The 18,877-nt window shown below is 43.6% G+C and overlaps 1 protein-coding gene across 2 annotated transcripts in view; it reads right to left on the bottom strand.

Moving 5' to 3' along the window:
- The window catches only part of LOC136625622 (amine oxidase [flavin-containing] B-like), a 103,616-nt gene that overhangs the window by 50,695 nt on the left and 34,044 nt on the right, over nucleotides 1-18,877 (bottom strand). For both annotated transcript variants that reach the window (XM_066599976.1, XM_066599977.1), the window contains 4 exons: nucleotides 15,972-16,063; nucleotides 14,395-14,536; nucleotides 6,245-6,394; nucleotides 122-281 (listed from right to left, as the gene is read on the bottom strand). In XM_066599976.1, the coding sequence (XP_066456073.1) occupies nucleotides 122-281; nucleotides 6,245-6,394; nucleotides 14,395-14,536; nucleotides 15,972-16,063 (544 nt within the window). The remainder of the gene's footprint in view (nucleotides 1-121; nucleotides 282-6,244; nucleotides 6,395-14,394; nucleotides 14,537-15,971; nucleotides 16,064-18,877) is intronic.

Raw genomic sequence — 18,877 nt, 5'->3', positions numbered from 1 at the left:
GTTAAGTGTTAAGGGGATAAGTACTAATGAGAATGATCACAAACTGTGTACAGCCTTGATTCATATCTTAGATCTATAAAGGCAATATGAAACAAATATTCCATTTTGAGGAACAGCTCACCCATTTTCCTCCAAAAGGCTTCCTTATAATACACCATGCACTTGATGACAGATCCCATTGGAAGCCGATGTATTAGCTGGTTTCTAAGTGATGGCAACTCTGGATTAAAGTGAATCTTTGTGGTCAGTACTGGCGGTATGGCACTGATGACAAATTTACTCTGAAAAAAGAAAACTTTTTATGTTTGTGTATTTTTTTTCTCGGTGACAAAAACTGGTCAACAAATGCAAACACTTTCTGTAAAAAAAGGCTTACTTGGCAGAACTTTCTAAAATGGAAAGTCCTATACCACGCACAGCTGCAGGAAACTATAATTTTCTGTTGTTGCTTTGTGAAAGTATCGGAAGAATACACATGAAACATTAAGATTTACTCAACCCTCTAAAACCTCATGTTTTAGGGGGTTGAACAAAGCAACTGTTCCTAGGTACAAAGTCATAAAGTAGGTACTCCATGTGATACTGTATCGAGGCGTCTTACAGAACATTATTCTCCCTTTCCCATTAATTCATAAGAAATAACATTCTGTATGCTTTATAATATCTGAATCACAGAATGTCCCTCTGCTATAAAGAAAAGAGGAAGCCAAGTGTCCAAGTAAGGAAAACGCTGAGGCTTTATTGGAAAACTTCCAGAAAATCGACAAAGACCAGGATTCCCTCTTCCTCATAGCTATGCCTGGAATACATAAGAGGCTTTTCTTGGTCTTTATAGATTTTATGGAAATTTTCAGTTAAAGTGTTTAAACATTTTCAATACTTGGACCCTGGACTTTCTCTTTTTCTTATGACATTGAGGTGTCTATCAGGTATGTCCATGTATCCTAATGGGAGGTACAGTAATCTGGTCCTTTCCACACATTGAATGGCCCATCATTCAGATGTAATCTATGGGAAAACTTGGCAATAATTGTTCAATTTCCATGAAGCACCATCATCACAGGAGAAACTAAACGTTTCACAGTGCTTGTATAAGTGAATGGGTTGTTCTGAGTAACACCGTGCCATGGTGGGCTTTAGAAGTGGAAAAGGTGTTTGTTAGCACTCTTCACTTTGACCAACAGATAAGGACCTTCTTTATTAACTCAGTACATTAATAGAGTATATGACATGTGTTCAAGACTGGACAACTCATTAAATGACCATGCAAACAGTTTTAGGCACATACTAGTTTAAGGGCTATAACTTTTTTGTATTGAGAATATTAAAATGTTTTTCTGCCAAAGCTTTCATGACAGATAGAACTTTCTTATAGTACAATTCTTATATGCTGCTATGGATTTAACATGCTAAAAAATACACCTCTCTATTAGAGATGAGCGAACGTACTCGTCCGAGCTTGATACTCGTTCGAGTATTAGCGTGTTCGAGATGCTCGTTACTAGAGGCGAGCACCACGCGATGTTCGAGTTACTTTCACTTTCATCTCTGAGACATTAGCGCGCTTTTCTGGCCAATAGAAAGACAGGGAAGGCATTACAACTTCCCCCTGCGACGTTCAAGCCCTATACCACCCCCCTGCAGTGAGTGGCTGGCGAGATCAGGTGTCACCCGAGTATATAAATCGGCCTCTCCCGCGGCTCGCCACAGATGCATTCTCACAGAGATCAGGAAAAGTGCTGCTGGTCTCGGAGCTGCTATAGGGAGAGCGTTAGGAGTGATTTTAGGCTTCAAGAACCCCAACGGTCCTTCTTAGGGCCACATCTGACTGTGTGCAGTACTGTTGAGGCTGCTTTTAGCAGTGTTGCACAATTTTTTTTTTGTATATCGGCCATGCAGAGCATTGCGTCCTCAGTCTGCAGTCATTGTACAGAGTATAGGGCCAGTACTGGTGAGGCAGGGAAAGAGATATTCAGGCTATATAGGCAGTGGGCTTTTTCAAAAAAATTGGGGAAAAATACTATATTTGGGCTGACTGTGACCGTCTTCAGTTTACTGCGTGTCTGCTGGGGGTAGTAGTCCTAATTAATACGCAGCTAAGCGTTACAGCAGGCTGGCGCAAAATTGTTTCCTGGATCTGCTGTCTCTGTTACATCAGCGCCGTCATCCCGCCAGAGGGAAACAGTATACATAATATTATACGCTGCCTACAGTATCTATCTGCTGGGGGTAGTAGTACTAATTAATACGCAGCTAAGCGTTACAGCAGGCTTGCGCAAAATTGTTTCCTGGATCTGGTGTCTCTGTTACATCAGCGCCGTCATCCCGCCAGAGGGAAACCGTATACATAATATTATACGCTGCCTACAGTATGTATCTGCTGGGGGTAGTAGTCCTAATTAATATGCAGCTAAGCGTTACAGCAGGCTGGCGCAAAATTGTTTCCTGGATCTGCTGTCTCTGTTACATCAGCGCCGTCATCCTGCCAGAGGGAAACAGTATACATAATATTATACGCTGCCTACAGTATCTATCTGCTGGGGGTACTAGTCCTAATTAATACGCAGCTAAGCGTTACAGCAGGCTGGTGCAAAATTGTTTCCTGGATCTGCTGTCTCTGTTACATCAGCGTCGTCATCCTGCCAGAGGGAAACAGTATACATAATATTATACGCTGCCTACAGTATCTATCTGCTGGGGGTACTAGTCCTAATTAATACGCAGCTAAGCGTTACAGCAGACTGGCGCAAAATTGTTTCCTGGATCTGCTGTCTCTGTTACATCAGCGCCGTCATCCCGCCAGAGGGAAACAGTATACATAATATTATACGCTGCCTACAGTATCTATCTGCTGGGGGTACTAGTCCTAATTAATACGCAGCTAAGTGTTACAGCAGACTGGCGCAAAATTGTTTCCTGGATCTGCTGTCTCTGTTACATCAGCGCCGTCATCCCGCCAGAGGGAAACAGTATACATAATATTATACGCTGCCTACAGTATCTATCTGCTGGAGTAGTAGTCCTAATTAATACGCAGCTAAGCGTTACAGCAGGCTGGCGCAAAATTGTTTCCTGGATCTGCTGTCTCTGTTACATCAGCGCCGTCATCCCGCCAGAGGGAAACAGTATACATAATATTATACGCTGCCTACAGTATCTATCTGCTGGAGTAGTAGTCCTAATTCATACGCAGCTAAGCGTTACAGCAGGCTGGCGCAAAATTGTTTCCTGGATCTGCTGTGCGTTCCATAAGGGAAGTCAGCCTCCAACCACAGGCCAATAAGCGGCACATTTAATTACAGCGTTCTGTTTCTGCACTACTGGTAATACAGCATGCTGAGGGGTAGGGGTAGGCCTAGAGGACATGGACGCGGGCGAGGACGCGGAGGCCCAAGTCAGGGTGTGGGCACAGGCCGAGCTCCTGATCCAGGTGTATCGCAGCCGACTGCTGCGGGATTAGGAGAGAGCACGTTTCTGGCGTCCCCACATTCATCTCAGAATTAATGGGTAGACCTTTATTAGAAAATGAGCAGTGTGAGCAGGTCCTGTCGTGGATGGCAGAAAGTTCATCCAGCAATCTATCGACCACCCAGAATTCTGCGCCGTCCACTGCTGCAACTCTGAATCCTCTGGCTGCTGCTCCTCCTTCCTCCCAGCCTCCTCACTCCATTACAATGACACATTCTGAGGAGCAGGCAGACTCCCAGGAACTGTTCTCGGGCCCCTGCCCAGAATGGGCAGCAATGGTTCCGAATCCTCTCCCACTAGAGGAGTTTGTCGTGACCGATGCCCAACCTTTGAAAAGTTCCCGGGGTCTGGGGGATAAGGCTGGGGACTTCCGGCAACTGTCTCAAGAGCTTTCAGTGGGTGAGGAGGACGATGACGATGAGACACAGTTGTCTATCACTCAGGTAGTAGTAATTGGAGTAAGTCCGAGGGAGGAGCGCACAGAGGATTCGGAGGAAGAGCAGCAGGATGATGAGGTGACTGACCCCACCTGGTTTGCTACGCCTATTGAGGACAGGTCTTCAGAGGGGGAGGCAAGCGCAGCAGCAGGGCAGGTTGGAAGAGGCAGTGCGGTGGCCAGGGGTAGAGGCAGGGCCAGACCGAATAATCCACCAACTGTTTCCCAAAGCGCCCCCTCACGCCATGCCACCCTGCAGAGGCCGAGGTGCTCAAAGGTCTGGCAGTTTTTCACTGAGAGTGCAGACGACCGACGAACAGTGGTGTGCAACCTTTGTCACGCCAAGATCAGCCGGGGAGCCACCACCACCAGCCTCACCACCACCAGCATGCGCAGACATATGATGGCCAAGCATCCCACAAGGTGGGACGAAGGCTGTTCACCGCCTCCGGTTTGCACCGCTGCCTCTCCCCCTGTGCCCCAACCTGCCACTGAGATCCAACCCCCCTCTCAGGACACAGGCACTACCGTCTCCTGGCCTACACCCACACCCTCACCTCCGCTGTGCTCGGCCCCATCCACCAATGTCTCTCAGCGCACCGTCCAGCCGTCGCTAGCGCAAGTGTTGGAGCGCAAGCGTAAGTACGCCGCCACGCACCCGCATGCTCAAGCGTTAAACGTGCACATAGCCAAATTTATCAGCCTGGAGATGCTGCCGTATAGGCTTGTGGAAACGGAGGCTTTCAAAGGTATGATGGCGGCCGCGGCCCTGCGCTACTCAGTTCCCAGTCGCCACTACTTTTCCCAATGTGCCGTCCCAGCCCTGCACGACCACGTCTCCCGCAACATTGTACGCGCCCTCACCAACGCGGTTACTGGCAAGGTCCACTTAACAACGGACACGTGGACAAGCACAGGCTGACAGGGCCACTATATCTCCCTGACGGCACATTGGGTGAATTTAGTGGAGGCTGGGACAGAGTCAGAGCCTGGGACCACTCACGTCCTACCCACCCCCAGAATTGCGGGCCCCAGCTCGGTGGTGGTATCTGCGGCGGTGTATGCTTCCTCCACTAAACCACCCTCCTCCTCCTCCTCCTACGCAACCTCTGTCTCGCAATCAAGATGTGTCAGCAGCAGCACGTCACCAGCAGTCGGTGTCGCGCGGCGTGGCAGCACAGCGGTGGGCAAGCGTCAGCAGGCCGTGCTGAAAGTACTCAGCTTAGGAGAGAAGAGGCACACAGCCCATGAACTGCTGCAGGGTCTGACAAAGCAGACCGACCGCTGGCTTGGGCCGCTGAGCCTCCAACCGGGCATGGTCGTGTGTGACAACGGACGTAACCTGGTGGTGGCTTTGCAGCTCGGCAGCCTCACGCACGTGCCATGCCTGGCCCAGGTCTTTAATTTGGTGGTTCAGCGCTTTCTGAAAAGCTACCCACACTTGTCAGACCTACTCGGAAAGGTGCGCCGGGTCAGCGCACATTTCCGCAAGTCCCACACAAACGCTGCCACCCTGCGCACCCTGCAACATCGGTTTCATCTGCCAGTGCACCGACTGCTGTGCGACGTGCCCACACGGTGGAACTCTACGCTCCACATGTTGGCCAGGCTCTATGAGCAGCGTAGAGCTATAGTGGAATACCAACTCCAACATGGGCGGCGCAGTGGGAGTCAGCCTCCTCAATTCTTTACAGAAGAGTGGGCCTGGTTGGCAGACATCTGCCAGGTCCTTGGAAACTTTGAGGAGTCTACCCAGATGGTGAGCGGCGATGCTGCAATCATTAGCGTCACCATTCCTCTGCAATGCTCTTGAGAAGTTCCCTGCAAAGCATAAAGGCAGATGCTTTGCGCTCGGAAACAAAGGCGGGGGAAGACAGTATGTCGCTGGATAGTCAGAGCACCCTCCTGTCTATATCTCAGCGTGTTGAGGAGGAGGAGGAGGAGCATGAGGAGGATGAGGAGGAGGGGGAAGAGACAGCTTGGCCCACTGCTGAGGGTACCCATGCTGCTTGCCTGTCATCCTTTCAGCGTGTATGGCCAGAGGAGGAGGAGGAGGAGGATCCTGAAAGTGATCTTCCTAGTGAGGACAGCCATGTGTTGCGTACAGGTACCCTGGCACACATGGCTGACTTCATGTTAGGATGCCTTTCTCGTGACCCATGGATTTAACATGCTAAAAGAATACATTTCTCTATGTTTCAAACTTTTTAAAATCACACAATTCAACCTTACAATAAAATATAACATTACATTCACCATTGTATGACATTTTTTTCTTTTATGTAGAATAAATCATGCTTAAAAGTGAAGCTATACTTTAGAATAATTTACTGTATTTACCTGATAGACTTCATGATTTAATGTCTCTACAATGACAGTTTCACCCGACTGATCAAGCCTGATTACTGGTCTCTCTAACTTCACTCGATCCTGGAGACGCTCCATTATCTTTTCGCTTATTTGCCCAGATCCTCCTACAAACTTTCTCTCCTACAAGCAAAGGCAAGCATTTGAACCATATTTTTCTCATTGTAATCAATAATCTTTTTTATTATTTGAAGACAAGAGGACTGGCTCATTGACCCAGAGAGTGAAAACAGTAAAGAATACAATATAATAAACCTGATTTGATATTATGGTGGATAAATTGCTGATCTGCTGCAGAAATCTAACCAAGAATACAATAAATGCAAGTGAATTGTACTTTATAACACAAAAGAGATTTTTAAAAAGTACACTACATTCTAGTTACTAATTTATATAGATTTATATATATATTGGAAAACTATTTTTGAACTTTTTAAACATTAACATTTAGTACAACCAACCCATGAAGCATCAGTTTTAAAGGATGAACATTACAATCAACAATGGATTTTTTTACCCCATGCCATGTTGCATGTATGGAGGAACTGTATAGAGTCCCTATGGGTCATATTACAGAACCATAGCCAATCTGTGTGATATTTATTGGTGCCTTCATGATATACTGTATTTTGCCCTAAAAGCAGTACTTCTAGGTGAGAATGTAATATGGCAAGTGATAAACCATACTATCATGTTTGCCTTGTAGGCCCTCGTGGAATTTTTTGAGAAAAATACCTCTGTCTCCTTCAAAGTAAAATCAAAGGCACATGGTGGTATAGTGTGTCCCCAAGAAATTCTATGAGTGCCGTATTACAGACTTGTGCCACACAGATTCGTAATAGGTCAATGTTTATCAGTTCATCAATTAATAATGTATAATATTAAAGCACAACAGTTCAGGTCATGCAGCAAAAATCCAAAAATCTTTACTATAGCAGAATAAAACATCCATGAATAAAAACTAGTGAGTCTGAAATGCGTTGGGGGTTGCGTGTGAACTATGATCTGCTTGCTGATTTGGATATTTTATTCTGCTGCAATAAAGACTCTTGGATTTTTGCTCCGAGTCCTGAAAGGTTTTCCTTTGATACTTTGCTTCTACATCTCAGCCGGCAGTCATCCAGGGATTTACATTGCAGAAAGACATGCAACACTGTGGCATGAATGAGCTATTTTTTCTTTAATATGGATTGATGATCCATCTATATATCCACTTTTTCAAGACTTAAGGATACCATAATTTTAGAAATTCTTGTCATTTTGGTATCACTACAAAAAAGATTTATTGAAGGACAATGTTGATTGTATTTATTACAAAACAGCCATAAGCTGCAGTTGTGATCTGAAACATATTAGAAGAGGACATTTTATCAAGTTTTATTGGCATATTGATTTCTGTACAAAGGTAAGTAGTAAAGCAGGTCTTTGATGTCAGTTAAAGATACAGCCACATTTGCACATAAAACTTTATTGCAATATTGCTTGATACAACTGGAAAGAAAATCAATGTTAACCCTATTACAAATCATATTTAATGTCACGTTCTGATAAGCACCTGTTAACTTTGTGACACTCAGTTAATGGTGCAGGTCCTTAACAGAACAGCTCACTCGCACTTGGCTGCGACCACCATCGACCTCAGTTATTGTCTGATGAAAAAACAGACTTGCTCATGGATTTTTTCTTAAGAATCTTATTAAATCTATTTGTCTTCCCATGAAGTTAATTCATGCCAATTAAGTGGTCATTGCTTGTATAGCTTAAAAAATTCACATTACAATAAGCTTTAGTGCCAAATTTTAACATTTTGAATTTGATGGTTGCTGCTGCTATATTGGCGTTTGCAATCTTTTAGGACCAATTGCTTCAAAGCTGTGCAGCAAAGGTATTGCTCTTGTCTTTGTATGACTAGATAATTAATTTGGGCATTTCATACATGCTGCAATGAATCTCTCAAATGACTTGTCTTATCTATCCAACTTAAAGGATATCTAAGCAGAGATAACTTGAAATGTTTGAAAGTTGCCAATATGTTACATATGGATGCATTCTATAACATGAACAAATTAATAAATGTGTCTTGTTCAGGTAGCTGGCTAAAAGTTGATTCAGCGTTCCATCCTTCTGAGGTCAGTAAAATGAGTACCCAGCTTGCTAGAGGTAAAAGATGACTGGGGAAGGCAATGGCAAACCACCCCACAAAAACAGTCTGCCAGGAAAACGGCATGATGTGACGTCACCCTAGGAGTCAGTCATGACTCGGTGCTTGCACCAAGGGGACTTTACTTTTTAACCTTACCTCTTGTGTCTAGCTTTAAAGGAGTTGTCTGAGATATTACAAAATAAGTTAAATGATGGTAATAAAAAAAAATTATAATAAAATACATTTTAGGCTACTTTCATACAGCAATATTTTGCTCCGTATTTTGCTTCAGTAACTGTAAGCTAAAAACAGAAGTGGGCTCAAAAACTAGAAGACAAGCAAATCTTACCATTACAGTTTTTCTCTGTAGTTTTCCATTCCTAGATTCGGCTTACAAATACTGAAGCAAAATATTGACCAAAATAGTGCCGTGTGACAGTGGTCTCACTCACCAGTTTGATCTAGTCCTCTTCACTGTGCTTTGTTACAATGCCACAGATGTAATGTACCTATATACCCACATGACCCTCAGAGTCCATCAGTGGCCTCAGTAGTATGTGACATAAGACAATTGGTGCCATTAATTGGCTACATCAATTACATTAGTAGCTTGTCATCACACCAGCCATGTAAGCAAAGCACAATGGGGAGGACCAGAGTTTCAGCAGAGGGATTGATCCTGTGAATAAAGATTATTTTACTATTTTTTCACATTTCATGCATTTAAATTATGCGTAGCTAGAGCTTTTTTTTCACTTAAAGCATTCAGTTTTTATCTAAATCTGCAGCTTTTTTGACTGGCTTTGTTTATGCCTCTTTGTTTTTGCCAAACAAGACCCAAAGCACATATTCCATAGCTAAAAGTTAAGTTCCTTTTACACACAACGATGATCGCTCAAAATCCATCTTTTAAGCGATAACTGTTGTGTGTAAATTTGCGCCCATCATGCACTTACCGTGCACTTTTTGGCCATCACTAACTTCAAGTCCGCATGAAATTCTCATCACTCAGGATGATAAGATAAGAAGGACCACAGGCTGTGTTCTCCGTGGGCAGTGCTGATAACAGATGATAACATTCTTTAACAGCTGTTCACAGCCACTGTCCCGCCGGAGAACAATAGCAATGAATTTAGAGAATAGACCACCCGCTGTTCTCTAAATATAGTACATGCAATTAAGTACTAAAGGGCTACCTATGCAAAATGATTGCTCAAAACTGTCAGTTTCTGACGAATATTGAGCGATCATCTCTGTGTGTAAATGCACCCTTAGGCCCCCTGTCTAAGGGCGTTGCGAAGTCCCGCCGCAGATCTCCGCCACGGGAGCCGCTGCCTGGGAGCAGGAGTCGCTGCCGAATCTCCGCCGGTCATCCCTATCTGATTGATAGGCTGGCCGCGTTCAATTATGTATCTTTGTAGTAATTTGAATTTTATTACTGTAGCTGCTGGTAAGTGTCCAAAAACTACTAATAAAATCTATAATGGCTATATATTAACTACAAATTTAGAAATATATCCAAGTAATCTCTGTAACAGAGATAAAGCAGGTTAAAAAACAACCCTGAATTCTTGCCTGGTGAGCAAGTATTTCTATGATTTTATCCATATTACACCTGTAACTTCCCACTGTGTAACATCCCTATGGAGCTACAATAGTACAGTTTCTGCATGCTGTGGGCTTTGCTTGTCCCTCTCTGTACATATTTTGCTGCACCTAATAGGTGGCAGAAGGGGTATGACAATGGTAATCATACAGCGGCACGGGAATTAAAACCATAGCCTCATGAGAGATCAAGTTAGACATAAAATTACTAGTTTTGAATGAAGAAACTTTGAAAGGCCTAGAGGGAAAATGCTGAACACAATTACTGCACGATGATTTGGAGCAATGGAAACTTTTAAAGAAGTTCTCTATGAGTTATATTAGCATTTTTGCAATACCTGGCTATACAAGTATAATTGAACCACACCATATACCAATCTACAAGATTAAATATTCACTTAGCACTTCATACAGTCTACATATGTCTAATGCTAGAAGAATGTCTAAATTGAGAGAAAAATAATAGTGTAAATATAACTAATTTTAGATAGCAAATGTCTAATTCAACCCGTCACAGCTCATTGTTCCAAAAGATCATGCTGCCGAAATCTGGGGTTTCAGTGATCTAGCTCAATGACTTAGCATTAGACAAATCCAGCAATTTTACTACTATTTCAAACACATACTTCCCAAATTGACCCATTTCCAATATATTGACATTAAACAAGGCCTCAGTAATAGATTATAAGGAAAGTCTAGCACTCCACCGGAGCCAAATAAAACCTAGAAGCATTATTGTGTAATACAGCAAATAAAACCATCTTCAATAAAATATTTGAGCTTCCATTCTTTATCATAGCAATGCCTGGATTTACTAAACCTGCCTAACAGTTGGGACAGGGAAAACTTAAACTAGACAGACTTAAAATGTACCAGATTTGTCACAGTGGCTCATGCTGGATGATAAGGGTGACTACCCACTAGCGTTTGCGAATTTGCTGCGTTTTTTTTTTCCAGGTGTCTATGGGTCTTTCTAATGTTTAAAACTAGAGATGAGTGAGCGTACTCGTCCGAGCTTGATGCTCGTTCGAGTATTAGGGTACTCGAGATGCTCGTTACTCGAGACGAGCATCGCACGGTGTTCGAGTCACTTCCATTTTCTTCCCAGAAAAGTTTGCGCCGTTTTTTGGCCAATAGAAACACAGGGAAGGCATTACAACTTCCTCCTGTGAAGTTCCAGCCCTATCCCACCCCCCTGCAGTGAGTGGCTGGGGAGATCAGGTGCCACCTGAGTATATAAACTGGGGCCGGCCGCGGCTCGCCACAGATGCACGCTGAGAGACATTAGGGAAAGTGCCGTCCTGCTGTAGCTGCTATAGTGAGAGTGTTAGGTCGTTATCTTCGTCTTCAAGAACCCCAACGGTCCTTCTTAGGGCCACATCTGACCGTGTGCAGTACTGTTGAGGCTGCTTTTAGCAGTTTTGCACATTTTTTTTTTTTTTGTATATCGGGCGTGCAGACCATAGCGTCCTCAGTCTGCAGTCATTTTACTGAGTATAGGGGCAGTACTGGTGAGGCAGGGACAGTGGTACAGGGAAAGAAATATACTGGCTATATAGGCAGTGGGCTTTTTCAAAAATATTGGAAAAAAAAAATCTTTGGGCTGCCTGTGACCGTGTTCAGTTTACTGCGTGTCTGCTGGGGGTAGTAGTCGCTCACTATTACCCAGCTAGGTGTTACTGCAGCCTTAATTTTTTCTGGCTGCACTGTGCTTTCAATAACCACAGTCATCCTCCAACAGGGAAATCCATATACAGGCTATATAGGCAGTGGGCTTTTTCCCAAAAATTGGAAAAAAATACTATATTTGGGCTGCCTGTGACCGTCTTCAGTTTACTGCGTGTGTGCTGGGGGTAGTAGTCGCTCATTATTACCCAGCTAAGCCTGTGACCGTCTACAGTTTACTGCGTGTCTGCTGGGGGTAGTAGTCGCTCATTATTACCCAGCTAAGCGTTACGGCAGGCTTGCGCATAATTGTTTCCTGGCTCTGCTGTGTCCGTTACATGATCGCCGTCATCCCACCAGAGGGAAAGAGTATACATATATACGCTGCTTACGGTGTCTGTCTGGTTTTTCACCTCACCATTTTAAAAAATTGAAGCAAAATACTTAAGGCCTACCACTGGCCTTTGGCCACTTGACTGGTTCTTCGCTGTGAATTCCAGTAGCTCAGTCATACGCACCTAGGTCTGACTACAGGCTTGCACATAATTGTTTCCTGGCTCTGCTGTGTCCGTTACATGATCGCCGTCATCCCGCCAGAGGGAAAGAGTATACATATATACGGTGTCTGTCTGGTGTTTCACCTCACCATTTTAAAAAATTGAAACAAAATACTTAAGGCCTACCACTGGCCTTTGGCCACTTGACTGGTTCTGCCCTGTGAATTCCAGTAGCTCAGTCATACGCACCTAGGTCTGAGTGACTTCGAAAGGGGGCATAGTGCAGATGGCTTTCCCCTTGCAGTGTCGATTGAGCCACCTGACACCTAGACAGAATGAGCACTGTGTGGGCACATGGATTCCCCATTGCTACGTAACTCTTGGCGACATTTGCAGCTCCTGACGGAGGTGGCACAGGATTGGAATGAAGATCGAACGTCGATTTGTCAGTGATTCTCAGCTGCATTGTGGGCTATCCCCCCATCCCTTTTAAAGAGGGTCGCTACCTGGCCCTGTCAACCCTCTGCAGTGTGTGCCTCCGGTTCCTCCTCATCACAGAGGCAATTATAAATTGACATGAGGGTGGTGTGGCTATGAAGTGAGCGTGTGGCATGGGGGCAGCTGAAGGGAGCGCAGTGACACTTTTGTGTGTGCAGCAGACGCTGGGTCGTGTGGGGCGGTTGGGCAACATGTTACCCAGGAGAAGTGGCAGCGGAGTGTCATGCAGGCAGTGATTGTGCTTTGTTGGAGCTAGTGTGGTGCTTAGCTAAGGTATGCCTTGCTAATGAGGGTTTTTCAGAAGTAAAAATTGTTGGGGGGGGGCCCACTCTTGCCGCTATTGTGGCTTAATAGTGGGACCTGAGAACTTGAGATGCAGCCCAACATGTAGCCCCTTATCTGCCCTATCCGTTTCTGTGTCGTTCCCATCACTTTCTTGAATTTACCAGATTTCCACAAATGAAAACCTTAGCGGAGCATAGGTCCCATACAAAAATGCTCGGGTCGCCCATTGACTTCAATGGGGTTCGTTACCCGAAACGAACCCTTGAGTATCGCGGGAGGTTCGACTAGAGGAACGAGCACCCGAGCATTTTGGTGCTCGCTCATCTCTATTAAAAACGCATCGTGGCAATATCGCAATTTACCGTGAAATCGTGATTTTGCGCTATGCGATTTTAACATTAACAAGTCCCATAGACCCCTGGAGAAAAAAAAACGCTGCAAATTTCGCAGTGAAAAAAGAACTGTAGTGGGTAGTCACCCTAAATCTGGTGCATCTTTAGACATATTTGTCTTACCTTATACCACCTATTAGTTGGCCTAGGTAATGCCAGTTTTTGAGCTGAAATGTTGGTGCATTTTTTGACTTAAGATGGTGCATTTAAGCCATTCTCCCTTTCTCATGAAGCTATGCTCCCTTCTTTTGAAGCCCCACTCCTTTTTGGACAGTACAAAAATGTGTTTAAAACACATCATAAATGTTGTAGCAAATATGCAAGACTGTTTTTGATACAATTTGAGCCAGAAAACTCGTGTATTTTTAATCGTAAATCTTGACTTTCCTCGCGCGGGGACACTCGTCCCTGTACATACTCGCTCCAGTGCTACTGCATGGGATCTAGTATCGCTGGCTCACAGCGGGGAGGCTGGAGGAGAGTTCTCTCCTCGCACTCCCGCGCCCTTCTCTATTGACTTAACATATTGGCTGTTCAGTACTGAACGGCTGCTATTTACACTGAGCGATCAGAGATACTAGCTCCCGTGCAGCAGCACAGGAGCGAGTATGTGCGGGGACGAATGTCGGGCATTGTTTGCCTGACATTCGTTCAGTCTAAATGGGCTTTTATGATAGAGGAAACCTATTGTAAGGTATTCACAACCTTTAAAGAGGGTTGGTATCTAGATAGGTTATCTCAGTTTCTTACAGTAAATTCAAAGTCCATCAAAAGATACTAAAGAAATGTGGCAAACTAAGCACATGCTTAAGGGTTGCTGAAGTAAAGTGTATTATGGCTCACACACATAGTGTGGGTATCATATATTTAGTTTTCAAGGTGAGATTGAATCCTGTGATGAGAGCAAAGAAAAAAGAAATTCATACTTACAGTGAGACATACTGACACACTCATGAATTGTAACCTGTGAATATTCAATAAAGTTTATTGGCTAATTTTTAGCTTTAATTAAAAAGTTTGCATATAGCAACCACTTACCTGTCCGCCATTGTCAGTTGAGAAAATCCTTGCAGTTCCACCACAGATCTTTACATACCAGAGGAACCACAGTGTAGAGACCTGCTGTGTCTCTGCAGTAACAACCAAATTCACAAAGAGCTCTGCAAACCGCTTTGCTGCGCTGTTCAAATAAATAGGAATTTATATATAGATCTAATAAAAAACGGAATGATAACACAACTGTGTAGGTACAGCATGATGAACTGTCTTTGTAGTTATATATATCAGTATGTACAGTTTATATTATAAAGTAGCTATTGCAACCCCAAGACCTACGGAAATGTTACGAATGTTCCCAAAACATTGTAATCCCCTTGTTAACCTGCATTTATATTACTAAGATAATTTTAAAAAAGTGAGAAAAAAAAAACAGTTTGTCCTCTGCATTCCCACGAACGTATATCGGCTCGGTTTTCACGCCGAGCCGATATACTTTGTCCTCATCTGCAGGGGGGGGGGGTGGAAGAGCCAGGAGCAGGAACTGAGCTCCCGCCCCCTCTCTGCCTCCTCTCCACCCCTCTGCAGATGAGTACGACGTATATCGACTCGATGTGAAAACCGAGCCGATATACGTTCGTGTGAATGCAGCCTTATTCAGAGCATAAAGTTTTACAGAGGCATTAATTATTTAATGAGGTAAGTAAATTAGCATTAAGAGATACACAAAATCAGGAATGTGTTGAAATATATCTGAGGGCAAAACCACTTGGCCGTATGTGCAACTACACTTGCTGCTATGGAGCGTAGTTGCGTATGGAGGTTTTTTTTTCTCAGAGTTTTCAAACTCTGCTCTATAGCGTGTGAGTTTGAATAAAACAGTGTGAAGATAGGTCCTGCTCTGTCTTTCCCGTATCTAGTATTAACTATGTGCTGGAAAGATAGGGCAATTCCTATCTTTACTTGTCCATACTGTTAATGTGCGAGAATACTGCTACTGAAAATTAAACCATTGAAATCAACGGTTTTGTTTCGTCCCTTTATGTGGCCGTGACTATCACAGAGGTATATCAGGACGAAATCACGCCCATGTGAAGAAGCCCTAAGACCAATGATCTGGGCTTCTTGACCAGCAGGTTCCATTAAGCCTCGAATGCATAATACATACTGCTCTGAAAAGAGATGGAGTAACATAGTACGGCAGATGCAAACATTTTTCCTTCAGTTTCTCGGCCTTTTGTACTGGTCTGGGAAAGCAGACATAGAAGAGCTGACAAGTCATTTAGTTATGTAATGTTGTGTCCTGTAATGCATCATGAACCTTAGATAAATTTTCCTGTTTTCCCCAATGCTTTATGCACTGTTAGGCTGGATTCAGACAAGTGTATTACGGACGCATTTATCCGACTGTAATACGGACATATTTCCCAGCCCAAACACAGGGTTTACTGACCCAAACTGGAAGCATCATCGGGGCCTATGGTGTTCTAAGTTCAGGTCAATAAACCCTGTGGTCAGGCTGGGATACACGTTAGTATTACAGACACAGAAATGTGACCCTAATGTGCTTCTATGAAACTGACCTTATAGTTAATATTTGGGACTTAGTAACTGCTTACCTTGTCCAGCATACTTTGTCTATGAACTCTTTCATTGAAATTTTGTCCCAGTCTTTAGCCTGAGGGGCTGTCCATGGGGCATCTGCAGGAATCTAAGAGCAATATCTCCATTAAATTTAATCTAACATTGGAAATTTTAAAGAAAGTATGTCACCTACATTTTACCAACCAATATTACTCAAAGATGTGCGATATGCAGACTATTCTAATCATACAGCGACTTCAAACTCCTCAAACCTCAATTGTACCACACACAATATGCAAATTAGGTGTAACTGGCCCAATTTGCAGAACTAGTCCAGTCTCTCTACCCCTCCGTTGTCTCAAAATATGTTTCTTGGCTCTTTATTGAATCTCATGTTCCCTTAGGCTGGAAATGTTGTGTACTCCACTGACCATGCATTGCACTAATGTTCCCTTCTGTTGCCATCTTGCCTGTTGACAGATGTTGCAACTCAGCTTTACTCCTCCGGATGTGTGTGACGTCAGCAAGTAAAATGGTCATAGCAGGGAACGTGAATGGGTATGGCCTGATTCCGGAAGTGAAGCACACATGATCTTCAGCTTAAGGAAACTGGAGATGTCAATCAAGAGCCTAGATTCTTATTAGACCATTTACAACTATTTTCCATATCATGTGCACAGTGCAAAAACAGCTATTTCATGGGTATGAGGTTACTATGAAGAAAGAAATGCCATGGTTAGCATTTGTGAATAGGATTGGTTTAGGATGCTAATTTTAAGGAACAACTTTCCTTAAGTACAATGATGGCAAATCATAATGTTCAAATCATTGGAAGAAATGTAATGCATTCACTGCATTCTTATAACTACTATAAAAAAATATAGAAGTAAGTCATGTCCATACAGCCGGCTCTTATTGTTATAACAAGTTCAATTTAAATGTACCAAACTCTTTACAGAATATGATTATAAGATCCATCTGCCAAGCAGCAACAGTTACAATCTATCATGTTGTCATCTTGAAATAATGAAATCAGAAACCTAGAAACCTGTATTAGGGTTCTCATCTGTCATGCTTTCCTGGAATCACTGGAATCATCATTGTATAAACCTTTAACACTTTCCAATTCATTGTCGGCCCTTGTTCACCATTAAAATTTCCGAGTATAGCTCCTAAGTCGGACGAGGGCCGACACATTTCTAACAGTATGCAGGACAGTGGTCCGATATCAGAGGATGTTCTGCATATTGTGGCAACCTGAGAGTTACTCAACTATAGGATCACCATAATTAAGGATCGTTGGCCCCATGTGCAGAAAGGCTTAGTAGACTCAAATCACTTGCAAATTTTGGCTTCCACCAGCTTTATTCCACATATTGCTGCAAACAGTTCTGGTACATACACGTTCTCAGGGTTCACAACCCACAGGGTCACTGTCCCCCACCCGTGGAGTCAAGAGGACGACCTCCTCTGTCAGGGCTTCTACCCACTTGCGTTTTTTTTTAACGCTGCGATATTGCTGCATTTTTTCAATGGGACTTTCTAATGTTAAAATTGCATCACAGAAAAATCACTTGCAATTTTTGTGCGATGCATTTTTAACATTAGAAAGTTCCAGTGAAAAAAATGCAGCGATATCGCAGCGTTAAAAAAACGCTTGTGGGTAGAAGCCCTCAGACTAATCCACATGGACCTCAGCCTTATGGCTGCTGCTACAGCCTCTCACTTTGGCTGGCAGCCAACTTTCCCCTGAGTGTGTAAGGAACTGATACTTTTATGTTGCTTCCTGCCACACCCACAGGTGTTCTCTCTTTTTTCTGGTAACAGAATGACTTCTACAGTCCCCTACAGGCCATTCTGTATACTGCCCTTCTACAATATGTATGTTACAGTAGGCATGATAGAACTCCAATGTTAGACGCTGTTCTGCATATGTATGTCTGCTGGAGCACTGTCCTGCACAGGGGGGGCGTGACACCGCAGGATGCTGGAGGAGGCACAGGACGGAGCAGACCACACGGGGAGATGGTATGTGTATTTTATTATAAATAGACTGTAATTCAATGTATTGATGCACTTGAAAAAGTCCTCACAGAAGGACGAAACGCGTTGTGTGTAAGAGATATGAAATAAACCTGTTTAAAAGGAAGAAAGAAGTGTCAGTTCTGGGAGTGTGGATCCATGTTTACTTTATATGGTCACTTTGTTTGAGCGGCTCTCAGGCTGAGAGACGGAGGATATACGCGGCTCCCCAGCTGACTGGCCCAGCAGGACATCAGGGAACTAAAGGCACACTGTATTGAAGGATTATCCGGATAAGGGATGTGAGTGGAGATCTCACAAACAGGATCTTCACTAAGCACCGGGTGAGTTCTATATGATTTTATTAGCACGCTTTTAATACTACAGACCTGTCTACTCTGGAAGCGCTATCCTGATTTTTTTGCACACTGTAAACTATGACATGCATTTGCAAAACAGCCTCTGACATCAGAGCGCTGTCCTGCATTCTGATAGAAACATGCGTCTGACCTCATCCAACATCAGAGCTATGCAGGGAAATCTAGATGTCGGATGAGGGCTTACACTGGAATAGAAAGTGTTAATTTTCAAAAAATTGCTAAGAAAATCATGACAGTTCATTTTTATGTGTTTCTGTTGAGTAATTCCAAGGAATCCACAATGCCCTGTCCCACCCAAAATAAATAGGACCTGGGAAGTGTGCGGGTGGCAGGGAAATTGGATTGGAAAAGATTAATAGTTATTTTCCTTCACTTTTTATCTTAAAGGGATTGTGCGGTCATTGGCCAACATTTATGCAGTAGCTTGTTTTATCATTTTAAGGCATTTGGAGCTATGGGAGAAATGTTGTCTGGTAACCATACAACCCCTTTAACTAGACAAGTGAGGGCAAGAAGCATAAGAGTAAAAAAATCAGTAA

This window comes from Eleutherodactylus coqui, chromosome 4, assembly GCF_035609145.1.
Source record: "Eleutherodactylus coqui strain aEleCoq1 chromosome 4, aEleCoq1.hap1, whole genome shotgun sequence".
Classification (NCBI taxonomy): domain Eukaryota; kingdom Metazoa; phylum Chordata; class Amphibia; order Anura; family Eleutherodactylidae; genus Eleutherodactylus; species Eleutherodactylus coqui.
The sequence above is the reverse complement of the archived record's forward strand: the minus strand, read 5'-3'. Positions and strand labels throughout refer to the sequence as shown.